Consider the following 21,450-nt stretch of genomic DNA (forward strand, 5'->3'; position numbering starts at 1 on the left):
GGTTGTCTGTACTCTGTTAGTGCCAAAGGTCTTGTAGATACAGCATGGGAGGTTTGCCTGGGGAAATGCATTTGAGTTTAGCTTGAACAAATTAAAAGCTTCTTCATTTAAAAACAATTAAAAGCATTAAGGCATTCTGAGCATGGCACTGGTCATTGGTCACAAGGAATTGTATGTGATGGCTGTAAGTAAATTAATAAAAATAATCCACTTAAGCATTTGAAAATGTGTTTGGTGCATTAGTTGCAGAATAAACTTCTCCCAGAAATCTTGCCCAAAGTCTTCCAGACATGTGGCACTGGATAAGAAAAAGCAAATTTAGGAATTTCTGTATCTTACAGCTCTTTATAGGAACAGCAGAACTGCTGAATGTATCATGTGGCTTCCTTCAGATCACAGATAAAGTAAGGAGATTTCTGGGATAAGTGAGATGGTTTTATTCTGTTCAGTAATCACATCCTGCTCTTGACACACTGGATTTTTTTGTAGCTAAAAGAACTCAGAATACATGTACAATTGCAGCCAAAATCCTGTAGAAACATTAAAAATATTAGATCTTATTTTAACACTGAGCTTCTCTCTGTGTAGTGAAGTACAGTGCTACTCTGACTTTGCAGTTCAGGAGACTTTTAGCTTTTATTTCTGTTTCTATTGTTCTTTTTTAATGCTCTTTTCTTTTGGTGTTTCTGTAGTTAAATAGAGAATCTGCAGAAGTGTTGCCTGTGTGGAGCTGCAGTATTTCTGTACAAACTAAGGTCACATGCTTCCCACAAAGCTTTATTATCTAAGTGATTGCAAACTGCTCAGAGGAGCATGGTAAGAAATTGTGAAGTGCATGTATAAAGAGAAAAAAATCCCAATAAATTTGAAGTTGACAGCAAAAAGATCAGTCAGTAATAGCTGGATTGTAAAAATGGAAGATTAAACCTTTCCTGGTCACAGAAAAATTTAACTGTCAGCATTAACTTCCTTCATTTTTATAATCATGTGTGTGAGAGAGGGGAAAAAACCAAACCAACTTGAATGAAACCTGTTAAATGCTTACTTACATTTTCCCCAGCTCTGGGGCATTCCTGTCCTCAAGTTCAGAAAATGGACATTTAATTATTTAGACATTTAATTATTCAAGCATAACTTCATGCTGATTTTAATCATTGCCTTGGGAGGGTTCTCACTGGAGACCCAAAGCCTGGCAGCCCTCAGGAGGCCTGAACTGATGCATTTCCTCACTCAAGTTCAGTGCTGATTTCTTGGGTGTTTTACAGCAGTGCAGTATCTTCTGGACATGAGTAATGATGGAAATATTTGTGATGCAGAGCACTGTCAGAAATATTTGTGTGAGAAAAGTCTCAGAATTGGTATTTCTATCAGCTCTGCAGAAATAACACTTATTCTGTAGTTGCTTTTCCCAGTAACACCAGTAAAGTGATCCGTGCTCAGCTGGCCCAGCTCTGGCAGCAGCCTCAGTGGTGTCCAGGGAGCAGCAGCCCCATTTTCTGAATAAACCATGTGCACAACAAAGATTTCTGAATAAACCAAAGCACAACAAAGATTTTGTTGTGCTTTGTGGCTGCAGGTGTGAGCAGGGTGTGCAGGAATCAGAGCCCTCCTGACATCTGTCAGGCAAGCTTTGAATGCCACACAGAAAATGTTCCTTGTTTTAAGACTGATTCGGTAATCTTGTGTTTGGACAGAACAAGAGCTGTGTTGTAAGAGGCTATTTTTATTCTTTCTGGTATGGAATTTTATGATAGCTGACATATTTGTATCAAATGTTAATGTTGGCTAATTTAGGAGCTACATTCTTATTGCCAGGATTTACTTCAGCATGGATTCTAAAGCCAGTTTCTGCATGTTTTGGCAAGTGCTGTTAAGTTACCTGAATATAAATGTTTAATTTCTGTTTTGTTGTCAATAAAGGGCTGCAGGATATGGAATTTGATTACAAATACACTGAATTTTTTGTGTTATTTCCCAGGACTGCAAGTTCACGTTGGTGAGGATAGTTACAGCTATCCTGGGGAAGTCATGCAGTGTTGCAAAACAACTGCACAGCACTGCAGGGAAGCTGGAGATTTGTGCAGCAGCTTTAATTTAGATGTGGCAAAGGATTCTGTCATCACCTGCAATCAAGTGATCAGCCTGTCTTTCAAAACTTGAAGTAGGTGCTTGAAGTCACATGAGAATTCATTTACTGTTCTGGGTAGCACTGCTCACAGGAGAATGTTCTTACATATTTTTCAAAAGAACACTTTGGATGCCAGCAGTAAAGGTGAAGGATCAGATATTTATATCTACCTGTCATTAGTTCCCTTTCAGGCTTTCTGAGTAACATTTTTCATGGCAGGCACAAGACAGTGATTAGTACCAGAAATGTATTTTGTGCATGGTCAGGCTGCATCAGTGCATCAACATTCCAGTGTTGTAAATTAAACTTTTTTAACTCACAGTGCTTTTTAACTGGCTTCCAAATTATCTCTGCCGTTTGCAGCCTTTTTCTTGGCTTCTGAGGTGGAAAGCTTATTCCTGATGTAAATTCTTTATCTGTGAAAGTTTTGATCTTTCAAGGGGAGAAAATATGTTTTTTACAGGAATGAAGGAATAGTTTTATTGGTAAATACAGTCACTTACCCATCGACAGATTGAATATATTTTATGTTCTTGAAATAAATGGAAAACATTTAAACTTTTACCTGAATCTCTAAATAGTCTGTATTCTTCCTACCAAAGTCAAATCTCTGGTTTATAATTACTGCTGCTTTAGTAAATTCCCATCTAAATCAAATGTACAGGGTAAAACTTGAAAGCAAAACCCATGTGGCTTTGGGAGTGGCAATTACTGATTTCATTGCTATGAAAACCAGCAGGAGAAAAACTCTTTGAAGTTCTGCATGTTGTATTTGAAGAACCCTACTGCAGTCTTTGAGTAAATTAAGATGCTGAAATAGAAGCTACTCCTCCATAAATATTTAACTTCTAAGATCTACTTTGTAGCAAGTGTGGCCACTTTTCCAGCCTTTTGTGATACCACACTGGGAGGAAATGTTCACTGAGAGGTGTCTGTGCTGCCCATGGCTCAGATGGGACTTGCTGCTGACCCTGGGGAGCTGAAATGGGTGTGGAGAACTGACTCTGGCTGCATTCATTTCTTTACCTCTCTTAGATTCAGGCTCTTCTTCTTTGTCAGTAGTTTAGTGATCTGTCATGGCCAATCTGAAGTAAGAATCTTCCCTGCTTATCCTTTTCTCCTACCTGTTGTTGGTTTATATGTCTATATAATATATAAATACATATATAAATATATATTTTATATATATAAATATATATTATATATATAAGAATCTTCCCTGTTTATCCTTTTATCCTACCTGTTGCTGGTTTGTATTTATATATAATATATAAATACATATATAAATATATATTATATATATAAGAACCTTCCCTGTTTATCCTTCTATCCTACCTGTTGCTGGTTTGTATTTATATATAATATATAAACACATATATAAATATATATTCTTATATATATAAGAATCTTCCCTGTTTATCCTTTTATCCTACCTGTTGCTGGTTTGTATTTATATATAATATATAAACACATATATAAATATATATTCTTATATATATAAGAATCTTCCCTGCTTATCCTTTTCTCCTACCTGTTGCTGGTTTATATTTCTATATAATATATAAATACATATATAAATATATATTCTTATATATATAAGAATCTTCCCTGTTTATCCTTTTCTCCTACCTGTTGCTGGTTTATATTTTAGATTGATTTTTTTTTCCCTCACTGTTTCCTGTGAAGACTTTTTCCTGCAGCAGTAGCCATATAATAAAAGCCCAGGAAGGAAATAAAGGTTTTATGAGTCATGCTCTCATACACCAGTGTCTGAAAAAGCTTGTGCAAGTGGCTTGCAGGGTTCAGACTTTAACTGAAATGCACCTTTCCATACTTGTGCAGATAAAGAACAGGGTTCTGCACTGCTGGTGAGTCCTTGCACATGCTGCACCTGCACACCAGGGGTGTCTCAGGCCTGCCAGCACTGATAAGCTGCTGATTAAAATCCTTTATTGTTACACATGCAGAGTGTAGAGCAACATGATCCAGCAGGATCAGGACTGTGGATTCCCAGTCCTGCCTTTGACCCTCCAGGGCTCTGTGTGTGTCCCTGAAGTGTATGACACTGCAGTCTGTGTGGCACTGCCAGCCTGCAGCCTGGCACAGAGAGGGAAGCAGCAGCACTGCTGCTCAGCATGGCTGCTCAGCAAAAGAAAGCTGGTGAGGGCAGTGCTTGCATGGCCTTTCTTCCAGGGCTTTTGCTTGTCCAAATTATTTCAGTCACTGCAGGTTAATTTACTTTTCAGCGTCAGCTAATAAGACTGCAGTTGGTCAGTATTGATTCTTACTTAAAAGTATTAATGCCCTCAGTGTTCTTAATTAATTGTTTTGAGCTGTAAGTAGCTGCTGTTGGTGAGAACCTACAGTTCAGCCAGTGATTAAATTCTGATTTTTTTTTTCCTGCTCAGCCATCTTTTGCAAAGCCATTTTTCATTTGTGTGCGTTTTTGGAGGCTGTTATTCCAGGTAGCTCATTTCCAGGTGGCCAGGGAGTTGGCTGCCCCATCAACACTAAAGCTGTTAATTAATTGCCAGACTGTGCTGTTTGCTGGAGTTGGTACCTTCAGGGATGTGCCTTCCCCTGCAGGGCTCCTGTGCAGTGTCACCTCATTAGCTACAGCTCTAAACAGAGCTGTGTGACATTCAGAACTCTGACAGAGCAAAATACATGGCTTTTTAGAGGGTTTTGTTATTCTGGATCAATGGAAGATGTATTTGTGGGAGTGATCTGTCTTGTCCTTGCAAGCAGCACAACAGGATACACTGGTGTGAGGGTAGGCACAAGCTGGGGAAGCAGCTCTTGTTAAACCAACTGATGGAAAACACATTTAGTACATTTTGCTTCAGCCTCAAACAGCATTTCAGGTTTGTTTCTGTTCCTGATGTGCACAGAAGTGTTTGGGGGAAATAGGCTCTCCCTTGGTGGGCTTTGTTGGCTGTGGGAGCACCTGGGGTTAGAATTGAGAGTGAGCTTTGAACATTCTGCTAAAGCAGCTGCTGCTTCCTGTGCTGCTCCTGTCACCTGTTAATGCAGTCTCATGGAACAGCTCTCTGTTCTTTCTGAAGGTAATGAAAGGAGCAGATTTCCTGCTCCTCTAAAACCCCAACAAACAAGATACAAATACAATTACAAATATTTAGGCATCACTTGGGTGGTTTTGGGGGTGTGTGGGTGTGTTTGGAATGGATCAGTTTTTGGGTGAATTCACTATAATTGAACTTACTCCTAATCTGGTGAAATTGGAATCCTAATGACTGATTTTGGATATGCAGACAGTGTGTGAACCAAATTATATCTAATTTTATGCAGCAATAAAGCACACCGTGTTCTTTCTAAACCCTTGATTGGCTTGTTTTATCACATTGCCTAAAATGGTATTAGCAGTGGGCAGTTCCTACACTGTTTTTAGGGGAAACTTGAGGGGATTTCAGTTTTTTCCTGTATCTGAAGCTATGCATGTGTTTGGACTACAAACTGTGTGATGCTGCTGCCTGCTTCATTCTAGTTGTCCATTTTTGGTTGGCACAGCAACTCTTAAGAACCATTTTTAAACAAGTGTTTCAGAGTCCTTTAATAGCAATGTACTGAAGATGAAAGAGCACTGTGAGGGGGTGGCTGCATCCATCTGGAAAAAGGAAACTTGGTTGTAGATCCTATGTTCTAAAATACTAGAATGTATTTACAGTAAGGCAAGGCTTAACTCTGCTACCACTTGTTTTCTGCAACCCTGGGTAATTAGACATAATAGGCAGCAAGATGCTCTAGAAAGGAAAGTTACAAGCAGTTGGGATCTTAAAATAGCTCTCAGTTCTTAAGTAGAAGAAACTTCCTTGCTGCATGCAACTTGAAAAACCGGTGGGCAGAGGAAAGCTGGTCCTTGTCTTACAGACATGCAACTGAAAGAAGAAAATGAGGGGGAGAGAACAGACTCTGTGCTGTATTTTTGGTGCAATTACAGCATCAGAATTGTCATGACAATCCAAACTATTTTTTCTCTTTGTAATCTTTCAACTGTGTACTTCATTTTAAGGTCATGCTGAGATGCATTACTGAATTGGCTGTTTTGTGTTCCCTTCTATGGCTGTGCTTTTATCTTCAGGAAGAGACTTGCAAAACAGCCCTGGAGTTGTTCCAAATCTCCTTCCTTAAGGGTGCCTGGGACTGCACAGGCAGGAGCATCCCAGCAGTGCTGCATCCACATGGCCATCACACCCTCAGCGGGTGGGGCTTTAAGCTCAGGCCATCGAGCTGGTTTTGGTGCTGAGAAGTTACAAATGAATGACCCAATCAATGCTTGGCATACTTCAGATCTGCATGAGGCACGTTCTGCTTGGAATGTTTCCTTTCTGAGAGTCAGCACCAAATACAGATGAGTAGGATTTCTTTTGGAGATGGCCTCGTGGATGTCTGCCACACAGAATATTTCATATATGGGTTAGTTCTGACAATCCTGCCATCATTTCATCAGCACTACTAGCAGTTGTAAAGAGGCTATTATCCAAGCCAATAACTTTTATGGCCTTATTAGAGTAGCATAAAATTAATTATCTTGATGCAATAGCCTAAAGTTGTTTTTTGAACTCTGCAAGTGCACTTTCATATTCTAAAATCTGCCCTGGTGCAGTCATGGAGATGGATAAAATAACCAGATACTGGAGCCTGTAGTTTTGTCATTTGTCACCTGCAGTTCACCTAGTCCCCTTCTCAATTTCCTTGAGCCAAGCTGCTGTATGTGGACTTGCTGACTAAATAATTGTAACAGGAATGTGACAAATCCAGCCTCAATAAACAGCAGAGTAGTGATTCATCAGGTGCTGAGTAACAGCCACTGGATGTGAGAGACTTGGGGAGGAGGAAGCATCTCACTGAACAGGCTGCTCTTGTGTCATGCTTGGATCTGAGCTTCTGAAACACTCCTTGGGTGGAGGGATGACTTGGGCTGTAGCCTCTTCCTTCCTGCTGTCCTGTCAGCCCTGTGCTTTGGGTCCTGAGCAAGAACACCCCACTGAAACCCTGCAGTGTTTCAGCACAGCAAGGACTGGAGTTCTGCATTCCAAGTGGGAATTTAACTTTGTGCTGTCTGATGTGTTCCCATAAATGGCCAGAGTAGGACAAAGGAGGTTACTTGTGCAGCCTGGAGGAAGCAGTGCTGCTTTTCTGCTATCTTTAGATCTGAAACTTCCCAGTGCTTTGGGCAGAAATAACCCAAGCAAGACTCTCAGACTCACCTCTTGCTCACATCTCTAATTCAGAAGATTTCACCCTGCCATTTGCTTGCCTTGCAAAGCATTTCCACATTTTGATTACACTGAAGTTATAATTGACCATTTTCAAGCCAGCTGCAAAAGCTAATTTTAATTTTAGGGAAGGGGATCCAAACCTTCTGTAGGAATGCATGCTGCCTTTCAAACCTTCATGTTGGCTGCCTGAGCAGGTGTTGTTCTCTGGGCTTAAATCAAACTCCTGTCCTTAAGATGTTGTTTAAGCCTGCAGGATATGGGAGTGTCTATAACAGAGCCAGATTCCTCCCCCCAGTCCTGTAGTTAAAAAGAGAGCCTCTGCTAAATATAAGCTTTTTGGTTGTTTGCAATTTAATGTTATTTTCTCTTGTTCTGGAACAGATCTAGTTGTCACCTAAATAATCTCAGATCCAGCATGAGCCCTTCTGGAACTTGTTCACCAAGTGATTTCCCTCAGACAGCTTTATTATATATTTAGAATAAATGGTCTTCAACATAAATTAAAGTTTAATCATGTTTTGCTGTCCCACTGCATTTTTAGTTCATTTGGTCAGTGTGGCCATAGCAGCCACTTCCTTCTTTTTTAAACATTTCTTCCCCTTCTCAACTCCAGTGTTTGACATAGCAACAAGTAAATAATTCTCAGTAGCAAAACTCATTGAAGTTTCTGTTTAGCCTATCAGCTGTGGACTAAATTACTGAAACATTATGATGACTAATGCACTACTGTATAATTAGTTAATTTTTAAGCAACTAAAATTAGTAAGTTACTTGTTAAATACAGTGTGGTTGCCTCATGGAAGTGCAGGGTTACAAAAATAGCTGTCACAGGGGAGTTGCAGTAGTTTTGCTTCTGGAATGAGTCTCTGGGCTAGAAATCTGTTCTAATGTTCCTGGGCCTTGCTGACAAGAGGAAGCAATGCTGAACCTGTGATTAAAAAGAATTCTGCTGGTTTTCTGTTTCCTCTTTGACCCTCCCTCCCCTCCCAAAAAAAGCAAATTTATTTTCTCACCTTCTAATGCTCATGTTTTTCTTTCCCCATCTGCAGTCAGTGGAAATGAAAGTAGGTTTTTTTCCTTACCATAAAATTTTCATTAACAAACTGAGTCTATACTCTGGTAAATTAATGATTAAATTTGGAAAATAATCTGACACTAATAACCTTCTTGGTATTGTTTAACTAAACTTTGCCATGACAAGCAAGACACTGGGGAGCACTTTGCATGTACAACCTCTTGAAATTGCTTTTCATGGGACGTTTTGCTTGTGGTGAAAAGGTACAGAAAAATTAAGTGTTGATCCTCAAAGGAGCTTTTTAGATTGCCATGTTCTCCAAGAAGTAGTTATTTGGAGATTTTGGATAAGCAAGTAGGTGGCTGTGCACCTCCTAGCTCTTCATATTCCTTCAGTTTTGTCTTTTAAATATGCACAGCTGGTCCTGCTCTTCTCACTGTGCCCTGAAATGTGGCTGTGGGTGGTTCCAGCTCCTGTCCCCAGCTGTGAGTGGCTGTCACTGAAGGGATCACAGGGGTGGATGGGTGGTGTGGCCACACAAGGACAACCTTCAGTCCCTTTAGCAGCTCACAGTGTGTGCTACAAACACCAAACTCCTGGGTCCGATCCTGGACCTGATGATCCTTCTGGCTCCCTTCCAACTCAGAATATTCTGTGATTTTAGGAATAGAATCAAGACACAGTTAAGAGAATCAGGAACTTCCCTGCTGCCATTGCCAGGAGTGGCAGTCCAGCCTCAGCTGATGCTTTCAGGTGCTGCTGAGGAGTTTCCTGACTGGCCCTGGCCTGTGACTCCAGGAGCTGAGTCAGCAGGAAGCTGCAGTAGTAAATTCATTCTGGAGCCCTGGAATTCCAGGAATTCCACTGCTGACTCAATGCAGCAGCTGCTCTGCTGCCTCAGGAGGTGGCACTGACAGAGGCTGCCTGTCCTGCCCCCTTCTGTCCCACAGGAGCTCAGGGAGCCTGAACTGGCACAGTCAGAGCCACCTCCCTCTGCTGCCCTTCCCGTGCCACAAAAAGGAAGCAGAACCTGTGCTCTGTAATCCTGGTACAAAGGAGACTGCAGAAGGCCAGGTATGGTATTTTCCAAACTAACTCTTTAAAAATCAACCTGTAAGGGAAAGCTTCTGTTTTTAGAGCTGGTGAATATGAGTGTGCAGTCCTAAACTGAGGAGTTTGATTCATTACACAAGTATGCATTTTAGATTAGCAGGGCCATTAGAATTTTAACTGCATGTGCAAACAAGACTTCAGAATTTAACTGAGTTTTAAGGTGGTGGTGAACAGAACAGTTTATTACCTTATAGAATCATATGGGTCAGAATGGACCTGAGAGATCTTCTCATTGCTCTCCCTTGCCAGGGGCAGGGTCCCCCTCCACCAGACCAGGCTGTTCCCAGCCCCATCTGCTGTTTCAAAAGTTTGAAGTGACTGGAACAGGCAGTCTGTTTTCCTAGGAAGTGGGGAATGACAGCAGCAAAGCTTGTTTTTCTCTTCTGGAAAGGTCAACAATTGATGAAGCTGATTCAGAAGTGTGTTAAGATTAACTACAGCTGAATAAAAGAGTTTAAAAATAGTTTGCCTCTTCAAGCATTAATTCCAATTACATTGCTTAATAGATCTCACAGCTTTAGAACTTAACACAAGCACTGTTTTAAATTGAATTAGTTTGTAATTCCTCCTACTCCTCCACTAAGCCTAGGCTGAGTACTTCAGATTAACATTCCTTTAGCTGCACTCCTGTTGTTGCATAGGCTTTAGGAGCTGAGAGCTGAGCACATCACCCTAAACTGGGACCTGCTGCTGGAGCTGGCCCTGTCCTCATCTCTGCCAAGAGCAGGCACAGACTGGCTGTGACCAAACTGCACATGGTGCTGCTGGTTAATTAAGGAAGAGCAGAGTGCTAATTTTTAATATTAAACTATGCAGCATTAACAGGAAACTTGTCTAGTGTATAAACAGATTGTTTTTCTGTGCATTGCCTGGCTCAAATGGAGTGCTTAGGAAGCAACAGCAGCCTGGTAATGTCTTTCCTTTTTAATGTCTCCTTAGATAGAGTTGCTGGCCTATACATTTTGAAATAAAAGCTAACAGACAGTAAAATGGAAAATTTATTAGTGCAAGTTGGTCAGTTGGTTTCTTCCAACAAGAACACAACAGCATTCCATGCATAATGCATTATAAACAAACCTGGTCTAAGATAAGAAAAGTTGGACTTGTTTTGGAGTAACAATGTGTTACATATTGTCATCATCTGACTCATCTTCCTCTTTCAAAGATTCCTGTTTAAAAAAAGAAAGTATAATTATAGTCTAGCAGTTGTTTTATAATTCAGCCTGCAATAAACACAATGAGTTTGCTGCAGCCTCACACCCCTCTCACAGTGCCCAAACCCTTGCAGGCAGCACAGTTCCCATCAGCACAGTGACCTTTGAAGGGAAAGACCCCACTTGTGGCAGGCTGTGAATGAACAGTTTCTGAGAGCAGAACCATCCTGGGTTACACTGTAGCCTCCCCTCCTGTCCCTTCCCGTGACCCAGCTCACACTGAGGGATGTGCTGGGGTGATACATTTTCCAGGCAGCTCAGCAGTTTGACACTGAAGCACTGCAACAACACCAAAGTCATAACTCACCTTGGCATATTTTTCTGCTTCTTCTCTGATGTCTTTGGGAACAATTTCATGTTTTCCATTGGTTACTGCCAATAAAAAGAATATGTCTTAATTACAATTCACACAAGGATCTGACATACAGAGTGAATTTAAGAAGCAATGTTTTTGCTTAAGTTACAAAAATTACAAATTTTCTGGAGTGTTTATAGAAATTATAGAAATGCATTACTTTCTCCAACCCAGCTGAGTTCCAGCTCAAAAGCTTTATCCTTTACTTCATCGTGAACTATGTAGATTCTGAAAGGAACAGACAAAGAACAGATTAGAACAGACTGACCAACAGGCTAAATATAATTTGTTCCTGTCACAGATTTCTTCTGTTCAAATATTCTCATGATTAATAGAAGCTCTCCCTGTGCCTCCTCCCCCACCAAAAACCATCAGAGAATTTTCCAAGCTTAACTGCTAATCTAACACCTTAAATCATTACAGCAAGATGAGTTGTTCAAGTTGCCCTAACTGGAACAAACATGAAGATTTAGATGCTGCAGAACCAAGGCTGCATCATCACTGCCTGCTTCTGCTAGACCAGTTATAAAACAGCCTGGAGTGTCCTGCATTTCCCCTGCAAACCTTACTGCACTTTACACTTAACACTAAATCCCAAATCAGACACAGTATCTTGTGTGTAATCAGAAATCTGTACACATTTCCAATGTGGTGCTCATGGCAAACATGGAAATGGGAATTAAAAACTCCAAGTGGTATCACAGCACACACAGTGCCAGCCAGAGCAGTGATAACTGCTTACCCTGTGGGATAGAAATGGTAACACTGCAATAACAAAATGGATTTGATTCATCCTGTTCCTGCAGAACATGCAAACAAACTGGAACAATCCTGGGCTGAGACACTCCAAACAGCAGGACTCACAATAACCTGTGGCTTCACTGTTTAAGAAGCCTGTATTTTGTATTTCTTAGTTTGCTTCAGAAAGCACTAATAAGTCAGAAGCTGAAAAATACCAGCAATTCCTACCCAGTGTGGAAACCTTGGAGATAGTGGAGGAAGGCAGGACACCCTCAGCAGCACACTTCCAGTGAAAACAAACACTTCCAGTGAACACTGGTGTCCAGGAAAATGCCCCTCTGTGCTTACAGACCCTCCTGTGTGCTAGCTGAGGTGACCTCCAGGCCTTTCTCACGTTTCAGCTGGTTACAAACCTTTTGCAACAAAGTGTACACACCTTCACAGGCTCCTGAAGAAATCACTGCTCTGGACTGTGCCTACTATTTTAGGTTTAAAAGTTATTAAAATCTTTGCTACCTTGTTCAATGCTACTAAGGAGCTGAATTTGAGCAGAAAAACAGAGCCCTGTCTAGAGCTGCTGCTGAGTTTGAGCTGAAGCAGAACTATAATAAAAGTATTTTCATTATTATAAATTATTTTAAAATGTCTAATAACAATTCAGCTATACTGAATATATTCTTTAAAGAATTTCTACTTTGCTTCTTTCCCAAGCTTATGAGTCTTTTTTTTTCAGGCTGGGTCCAAGATCTCAGCATCATTTGTGGGCAGCTCCTCTCTGAAGCACCAGGTCATTGTTCAAACAACTCCTACTTCAGAAGCAGCACACCAAGAAGTTTCCCTTCATCTGTCACTTGGTTGAAATATTTTAAAACCAGGGATTAGAGTCAGACATTTCAACACACAAAACCCAATTGAAAAGGAACAGCCTCAGTTTGAAACCAAAGCAAGCTCACCAGGCTGGATTTTTGTCAAGTTGGAAAAACAGGTTGCAGACTTACATTTTTGCAACTTCTTTAACAACATCACGGCACGTCATCTCCTTCATCTGTGGGCAAAAGACACAAAGAGGTGAGATTTTTAATAAAAAAATATAAATCTTCCACAGGGCCAGAACAGGAGAGGCTGTGCATGTGCCTGATGAGCTTCATTTCACGTTCAGTAGTCAAAGGAGCAGAAAAGGCCAGAACCCCATTTCTTCTCTACAATGCATCTTCCAGCCTGCTCTATGCAAGTCATTCATCCAGGGAAGAATATTACAACTGGAATATTCTAGGAAAATAAAACTGCTTGGAAATTCCCCAGTTCAAAGCACCCAGCAGCTGAAATCTCAGCAGCTACACTGGTGATGCTGGCATCCTCAAAGCTTGCCATGTTCCTGGATGCTTTATGCTCAACTGATATAAAATTACCACATGGGAGAGGCACCATATATCCACATGGAATATTGGCATTCCTTCTAGGCAGCACAGGAATACTTGTGGTCTTACCAACATTTTATGCAAGTAATTTTGGGTTTTAAGTAATGCCCCAAGAGGAGAATATTGTTTTACAACCAACTACCTGCCTGAGCAAGGCATCAGCATCTCATTTCACATTTTCTCAGTTTTTTGGCAGCTTCACAGTTCATCAGAACAAAGGCTGGTGCAGATTTCCAGGACATAATAAACTTGTGTTTTATAGCTCAACTTTTCTGGCCTATGAAGCAGTAATATATTTTCCTATATTTCATTAATGCAATTTACCATCTCTTCCAATTCCCAAAACATTTTCAAACTCTCTGTGTGGCAGGTAGTTGTAAGGCACTGGTGAAGGGATTAAGATGACAGGAGTTCATGTGGAATGTCACAGCCCTTTCTGGGGTGAAGCAACAGGCACAGCAGAAATGCCCATGCCTGGTCAGACAGATGTGCCATCACAATCCCATCTGGAGAATTCCCTAAACACAGACCCACTGCCTTTGTGACACTCAGTCCAGAACAGAAATGTAACTTGTGTCACACAAACATTTAAATGATGAATATTCATGCATATCAAGTGAGCAGTCAAACAGGAAACCCAAAGCTCTCCTACTGTCATGCATATTTACAAAAAAGAAAACTGAAGTAAATTTCATTTCTGCCATTATCCTTCTCCCATCCCAGGTGTGTTAATTCTGCAGGCAATGAAAGCAAACAATGGGAGCAGTTTTATCCCAGGAGTTAATCATGATCTTGTCCATGTATCAAAAACCTGTAACAGTATCAGAGCTGCAGGAGGAGCAGAGATTAAAGCAGTCTGTGCACAACTACAGGTTTTCCCACAGCTGAGTTACAGACATGAAATGCAAAGGATGTGATCAATGCAGGGTGTTCTTCTTGCCCCCTCAGAGTTTCACAGAGTGTATCCTCCCCAGCCAGAGCTGCTCTGCAGTCCCCCAAGGCAGGGATAAAGTCCTGACTCCCTGCTTGCCTCTCCCTTTCCACCTGCACTCATCTCTCCCAACAAACAAATCCTAGCTGGCCATCAGCTGGATCACCCCACAAAACCTTCTGTACTTCTGGTTTTCCCATCTTAGCTTTGACAAATTCACCTTGTCAAAATCAGCTGTGACCTGGAAATCTGCCCAGTCCACAGAGAACAAAAGTTATGGGCAGGTGGGGCTGGACTGACCCCCCAGAGCTGGGGCAGGATCCCACACTTCAGTACTGGGGACCCCCTGAATGAGCACCTCAGCTGGGCCTGTGCCACACCTCTGTTACAGTGTGCATTTACAGCTCTGCTCTCAAGGTCCAGGAATTCACATCACAAACTGCAGAAGTTTTGGAAAATCCCAGCACTGCACAAACAGAAAATGAACTATTTGGAGTAATTTGTGTGTTACCAATGTGCACACACAGGAACTGAAATAATGATTTCCCAGGTGCCACAATTCCAGTATAAAGATCAAATGATCATGCAGGCCTCTCACCTTTAATTTGGTATTCAAAACTGAGTGAATCAAGTCTAGAACATTCTCATTTTTCCTGTAGTTTTTCAGTCATGATGCTAAAGCACCATAAATAGACTATTCTTAAAATTATAAAAATCATATAAACTCTGAACCTTTCCTTGAACAGCTGTGACATCCCTCTGCAGGCCAAAAATATATTTATATTTTATCACATAACTTCATGAGACAGACCAGGAGAAGGATTTGATTCCATGTTGTCTCCAAGGGTGTCAGATATTAAAACACATGAGGAAAACAGAAATCTTTCAAGATTCTAAAATAATTTCAATCAGCTAAAAGCACACTTCAACACTTTTTGGTTGTCTTCTCTCCACAGACCAGTTTGTCCTTAGCAAGAGCTGCCTTTGTGAACTTGTTAAACAGAAGAATCATCTAAAACCTTTGGGAAAAAATAAATACAGCACCCTGCACAATGCTGCCCTATGGTTTTCATTCAGAATTAAAAACATCATTATACTTTTATATTCACTCACTTGGCTCACTGGCATGTGTACAAGGAAATATTTCACCTGCTTCTTCTGCATTTTATGTATTTCAGGCACCCAAAAGGTAACATGGTAAGGCAGGAATATTTGTCTTGAGACAGCACAACACTGTTATACCATACCTGGAGTTTTTCTATCTCTGTTTTTGCAGCCTGCCTGGCTTTACCGATGGCACAACCCCAATAACCCTAAAAAAAAAAAGAAACAAACAATAAGGAAATGTAATAAATACCAGACCCTCTAGACCTCTTACTGTCACTTAGCACATGACAACCCCACCTTACTCATAATGAGAGGCCAAAAAACCCTTGGTATTGTTCTGTCTTGGGGCACATCCCCAAATTGCTGAATGGAGCCCAATTACTACATCAGTACCACCACTATTGATAAAAAAGTGTTCAGTAATTCCTGGAAAGAAATTTATCAGCTCAAAATGTTGTTATAGATTTTTTTAATTGCTCTTACAGAAATGGAAGAATAAACTAGAATTAGTTTGAAGAGAGAAGTTAAATATGAGCTACAGAAGTTCTACAGGATCCAAGCAAACCCCAAGCTAAACCCACCTACTGCAAATGTATCTGAAGTGTAAACACATAACAATTAAACATTTCTATTTCTCTCAACAGCCATGGTACTGGATATACTGCAAGAGAATTTTAAGAAATCCAGCAGTATGAGTGTGCATTAACACACAGCTGAAAATGCAGCACTAACAACAATTAATGACAATTCTGTTTTGCTTTGCTTTGCTGCTGGCAGGCAGTGCCAGAGGAGCAGCCCTCTCTCAGCTGAAGCATTTAGAGAAGGGGCACCACTGCAATTCTTGCCTTTCTGGAGCATTGGAGTTCTCACTGGACACAGCCACGTGCATGGACTCCCAATTTCTGACAGACAAGCTTTAAACTCATTTCCCAGCTGCACTTCTAGGAAATACACAATGTTTGTTTAACAAGGATGTGCAAAGGGGCAGCAGTGATTCAGCAGAGATCTCCCCAGGCAAAAGGAGAAAACAACAGCAGCTCTTTGGGACCAACACTCACTATTTTCCCAACTAGAAAAGGAATTTATGCTAAGATGGAAATATTTTTGACACACTCACGTATGAAACTCCTGATGGATCAATCATGTACAGTTGTGCACCATCATCACTATCATAGGACCCCAACATGAAACTGGAGGAGAAAAGAGAAATTAAAACCTTTCCCTGTACCAACACACACAGAACTAGAGAGACTACACCAGTTTGGGTTTCCTACACCCTTCCTTGAGCAGAACTCCTCTTGTCCTCCTACAATGTTGAGCAATTTGCCTCCCAAGAGCACCTGCACGTTGCCAGGAGCATTTTACTGATCAGTGACCTGGCAGCAGGTCTGTGTTTATTACCCCTCTGCACCAGAGTCACACAGGAGCTGTCACCTGCTCTTTGTCAGGGCAAGCAGGGGGATTGCACAGGGAAGTCCAGCACAGACTGAATGGCACAAACCCTCAAACTTTAAAAACCTGGGACAAATAACCAGCTCTGTAGAAGGCTGGCAGAGCCTTATGGGAATATAAATTCTGCACCTGAGGTGTCAGACATACACAAAAAGAAAGGGAAGGGATTCTTTAGGACATGAACTGTAGGTTACTAATTCCAGGTTCCAAAAAGAACTCAGACAACTGAAGCAGCTCCAGCAACTGTGAAGCAAAAGCTATTTACAAACAGAGTGTGTGTGCAAGACTCACCTGCAGCCAAAGGGCCTGACAGCACTGTACAGGGTGTAGGCGTGCACGTACATGGCCACTCTGTCTGCAAGGTGCTGTGTGCAAAAAAGGAGAAATAAAACAAGGAATAAAATTTCATTCTCATGTCAAGAATAAAAGGCAAAAGCCCTGAGAGCTGCCCTCTCACCTTCAGGGGGATGTCATAGCCATAGTTAGACCTGAAGTTGGAAGCCTCTTCACGGGCGATGTCTGCCAAGGAGCGCGCGTCAGCCAGGAGCCCGGCCACGGCCTGAGGGAGAGAACAGCTCAGCACACAGACAGACACACAGACAGACAGACAGACAGACACGGCCTGCAGGGAGAGAACAGCTCAGCACACACAGACAGACAGACAGACAGACACGGCCTGCAGGGAGAGAACAGCTCAGCACACACAGACACACAGACAGACAGACAGACAGACACGGCCTGCAGGGAGAGAACAGCTCAGCACACACAGACAGACAGACAGACAGACACGGCCTGCAGGGAGAGAACAGCTCAGCACACACAGACACACAGACAGACACACAGACAGACACGGCCTGCAGGGAGAGAACAGCTCAGCACACACAGACACACAGACAGACAGACAGGCAGACAGGGCCTGCAGGTAGAGAACAGCTCAGCACACACAGACAGACAGACAGACAGACACGGCCTGCAGGGAGAGAACAGCTCAGCACACACAGACACACAGACAGACAGACAGACAGACACGGCCTGCAGGGAGAGAACAGCTCAGCACACACAGACACACAGACAGACAGACACGGCCTGCAGGGAGAGAACAGCTCAGCACACACAGACACACAGACAGACAGACAGACAGACAGGGCCTGCAGGGAGAGAACAGCTCAGCACACACAGACACACAGACAGACAGACACACAGACAGACACACAGACAGACACGGCCTGCAGGGAGAGAACAGCTCAGCACACACAGACACACAGACAGACAGACACACAGACAGACACGGCCTGCAGGGAGAGCACAGCTCAGCACACACAGACAGACACACAGACAGAGAGACACGGCCTGCAGGGAGAGAACAGCTCAGCACACACAGACAGACAGACAGACACGGCCTACAGGGAGAGAACAGCTCAGCACACAGACAGACAGACAGACAGACACAGCCCGGCCACGGCCTGCAGGGAGAGAACAGCTGCTTACACAGACAGACAGACACAGACAGACACACAGACACGGCCTGCAGGGAGAGAGCACAGCTGCTCTGACACACAGACAGACAGCCTGCAGGGAGAGAGCAAAGCTCAGCACACAGACAGACAGACACACACACACAGCCTGCAGGGAGAGAGCACAGCTGCTCTGACACACAGAATACACACACAGACACAGACAGACACACAGACAGACAGACACGGCCTGCAGGGAGAGCACAGCTCAGCACACACACAGCACAGACACACAGCTGCTCTCACACACACACACTCCTGGCAGGGGCTCAGCCATGCCCTGCATGCAGCACCCCACACTGCCCCTCTGCCCCCAGCCTCTGAGGGTGCCAATGGCATCATGGATTGAGTTTTCCTCTAGGAACACCAATAACCAAAGTTCTCTTCGTTAATTATCATCTCCTCATTTACCAGGACTGCACCAACCCAAGCAAGGCTGCCCATCCCCTGCATTCACAGCCCCTCTCACCCTGCAGCACTCCCTGCACCATTCTCACACCTGTTATGGACAGCCCTGCCCTCCATACACCAACCTGTGAGGAACTCAGGTGATTTCCACACTGCTGAGAAGAAAACCTCACATGCAGCAGGTTTTCCCTAAACACCTTTTCTGGTAACTGTGTCAAAAAGCACCATTTTAACACTTGTGTCTATACTTACATACAAGTCTGAACAACTGGAAAAGCATTCCTAAAAATTTCAAACAGCCTCAATCTCCTTCTTTAAGTTTGGATTTTATTTATGTACGTTTTAAAGAATAAATAACAAAAAAGCAGTAAAACCCACTGGCATTTCTGACTTTATACACACACACATTAACATTACTTTCTTAATCTACTTATTTTTGATTCTCTGACTGATAAATTTACCCTTCTGAGGGGGTCACCTCCCAATTTCTGCAGTGCCTTACCATCCCCACGTGTCTGTCGACATTGAAGAGGCGTTTATTGGAGCCCTCCTCGTAGAGCTTGGACAGCACCAATTTTTCTACTCCAAACACAACTCCATCTTTGCATCTTATCCCAATTGCTGTACTGGAAAACAAGAAAAATGTCAGTTCCTCACAAGGTAAAATGCTTCACAGACAATTATCAAGACAGAAGAAATAAGATTTCTGCCAAGGGAGGTTGGTCACAACTCCAGCACTGAAAACAAGGGGGTGCAAAATGGTCTTAAAGGTCCCTTTCAACCCAAAAATCATCCTGGGATTGTGATTCTAATCCTGATCTGGAGCAGACAGAGCCCTGGGTGACCCTGCCAATCCATCTCACTGCCTTTCCAGTTCCCAACATTCCTTCCCACACACTCCAGGGAGCAGAGACACTCCCACCCCCTAAAATGGGTTTTTAGATCAGAACTCATTTTACCACCCCAATTTTACCCTCATGTTTCTCTAGCCCAACAGCACTGCTGTAAAACAGGCCAAAAGAGCAAATATTTGATGCAGACATTTGTATCTTACCTGCTATTCTCCACAGCTTTCATAGCATATTCCACTTGGAACACTCTGCCATCTGGAGAAAACGTGGAGGCTGACAGGTCATACTGAAGAAAAAGACACAATTCTCAGGAAGAAAATCCCACAGAGTATCACAGCATTTTCAGATTCATTTAAACCTATTCATTTAAAAAATTAAGCCTATTCATTTAAAAAATTCAATACTGTCACTGCCAAAGATGGTGTGAATTCCCCAGAGCAGGCTGAGCTCTCACATAAGATACAGAAACAGAAGAACACAGGGAAAAAAAGCCAGGAGAGGCCATTTCACAGTGCTGGATGTGAAATCACTGAGCATTACACAACACTCCAAACCCACGGGAGATTTGTCTGCCTTTACATTTCACAGAATCCCAGCGTGGTTTGAGTTGGAAGGAACCTCAGGATCATCCAGTTCCACTCCTACCATGGCCGGGACACCTTCCATGATCCCAGGGAGCCCCAGTCCCCATCCAAGCTGGCCTTGGGCACTGCCAGGGCTCCAGGGCCAGCCCCAGCTGCTCTGGGCACCTGTGCCAGGGCCTCACACGCTCACGGGGTGAATTATTTGCCAATATCCAACCTCACTTTCCCCTGTGTCACTCTGTACCCGCATTGCTCTCTGCCACATCACTGCAGCTCCCGATCCACAGTCCCTCCCCTGCTTCCCTGCAAGTCCCCACTTAATTCAAACGCATGGATCACAGGAATATATTTGAAATGCAGAATGTATAATTATATAGAGGGGTATAAGCAGTGCATTATCCCCGCCCCGCCCCGCCGCCGGTTCCCCGGGCCTGCCGGGCCGCAGTGACTCAGCCGCCCGCAGCGCCCCGGAGCCGCCGCGCCGCGCTCGCCGCGGGTCCGGTGCGGCCGCGGGTGGGGCGGGGGCCGGCGGGGGCGGCCGGGCGGGCGCGCTGTGCCCGTGGCGGCCCCGGCCCCGCCGCCCCTCACGCCGCACTCACCCCGGTGCCGATGGAGCTCATGGCGGCGCCGCTGCCAGCCCGTCCCGCGCCCACCGCCCAGCAACGCGCGCTCCCATTGGCCGCCGCGCTGCGCGCACGGGGTGACGTCACCATGCGCTACGTTAAATTATGTGTAATGAGACCTTTCTCCGCAGCGCCCGGCTAGCTCAGTCGGTAGAGCATGGGACTCTTAATCCCAGGGTCGTGGGTTCGAGCCCCACGTTGGGCGCATTAATTTTGAATTTCTCAAAACGTTCCAGGAGGGAAACGCCGACTCCTGAGGGAAAACCTTCGATAAATACCGATGAAAATCAGTTTTTCTAAGAGACCTGCATGCAGCAATGACATATGCATAACAAAAGAGAAGCCGTGAGGAGCTGGGTAGCGACCACTAAACACCGGATCCCATGATATTTTATTTTTTTTAAATAAAAAATGCAGGAAACATATGTTCATCAAGTAGGACCTCTGGGCTCCCCCACAGATAGAGAGGAATTACAGAGATACCTGGATAAGGAACGGAGCTGGAAATGTAACAAGAGCCAGGGTGGGATTCTCCATCTGGGATGGGGGAACCCTGGTTAAACACAGGAACTACAGGAGAGCCGCCCCAGGGGAAGGGGGGTTTAGGGCAGCAGGAAATTCACCCCTGTGAGTGTGTGGAGCCCTGGCACAGGGTGCCCACAGGAGCTGTGGCTGCCCCTGGATCCCTGGAAGTGCCCAAGGCCAGGCTGGATGGGGCTTGGAACAGCCTGGGATAGTGGAAGGTGTCCCTGCCGT

At 43.5% G+C, this 21,450-nt stretch overlaps 1 protein-coding gene and 1 non-coding gene across 2 annotated transcripts; one reads left to right on the top strand and one right to left on the bottom strand.

Moving 5' to 3' along the window:
* Positions 1-10,476: 10,476 nt before the first annotated feature.
* PSMA3 (proteasome 20S subunit alpha 3) lies at positions 10,477-20,733 on the bottom strand. Its single transcript, XM_054286713.1, has 11 exons — positions 20,671-20,733; positions 19,691-19,773; positions 19,139-19,262; positions 17,172-17,273; positions 17,006-17,079; positions 16,380-16,452; positions 15,403-15,468; positions 12,805-12,851; positions 11,226-11,293; positions 11,018-11,082; positions 10,477-10,665 (listed from the first exon to the last, which is right to left on the bottom strand). The coding sequence occupies exons 1-11, from the start codon at positions 20,689-20,691 to the stop codon at positions 10,621-10,623; spliced, it is 768 nt and encodes a 255-aa protein (XP_054142688.1). The 5' UTR covers positions 20,692-20,733; the 3' UTR covers positions 10,477-10,620.
* A 93-nt stretch (positions 20,734-20,826) lies between these two features.
* TRNAK-CUU (transfer RNA lysine (anticodon CUU)) lies at positions 20,827-20,899 on the top strand. The gene has a single exon. It is a non-coding gene; the product is annotated as a tRNA-Lys (tRNA).
* Positions 20,900-21,450: the final 551 nt, after the last annotated feature.

Source organism: Melozone crissalis, unplaced genomic scaffold (assembly GCF_028551555.1).
Source record: "Melozone crissalis strain CALT ecotype California unplaced genomic scaffold, PUWL_Pcris_2 ptg000056l_1, whole genome shotgun sequence".
Classification (NCBI taxonomy): Eukaryota; Metazoa; Chordata; class Aves; order Passeriformes; family Passerellidae; genus Melozone; species Melozone crissalis.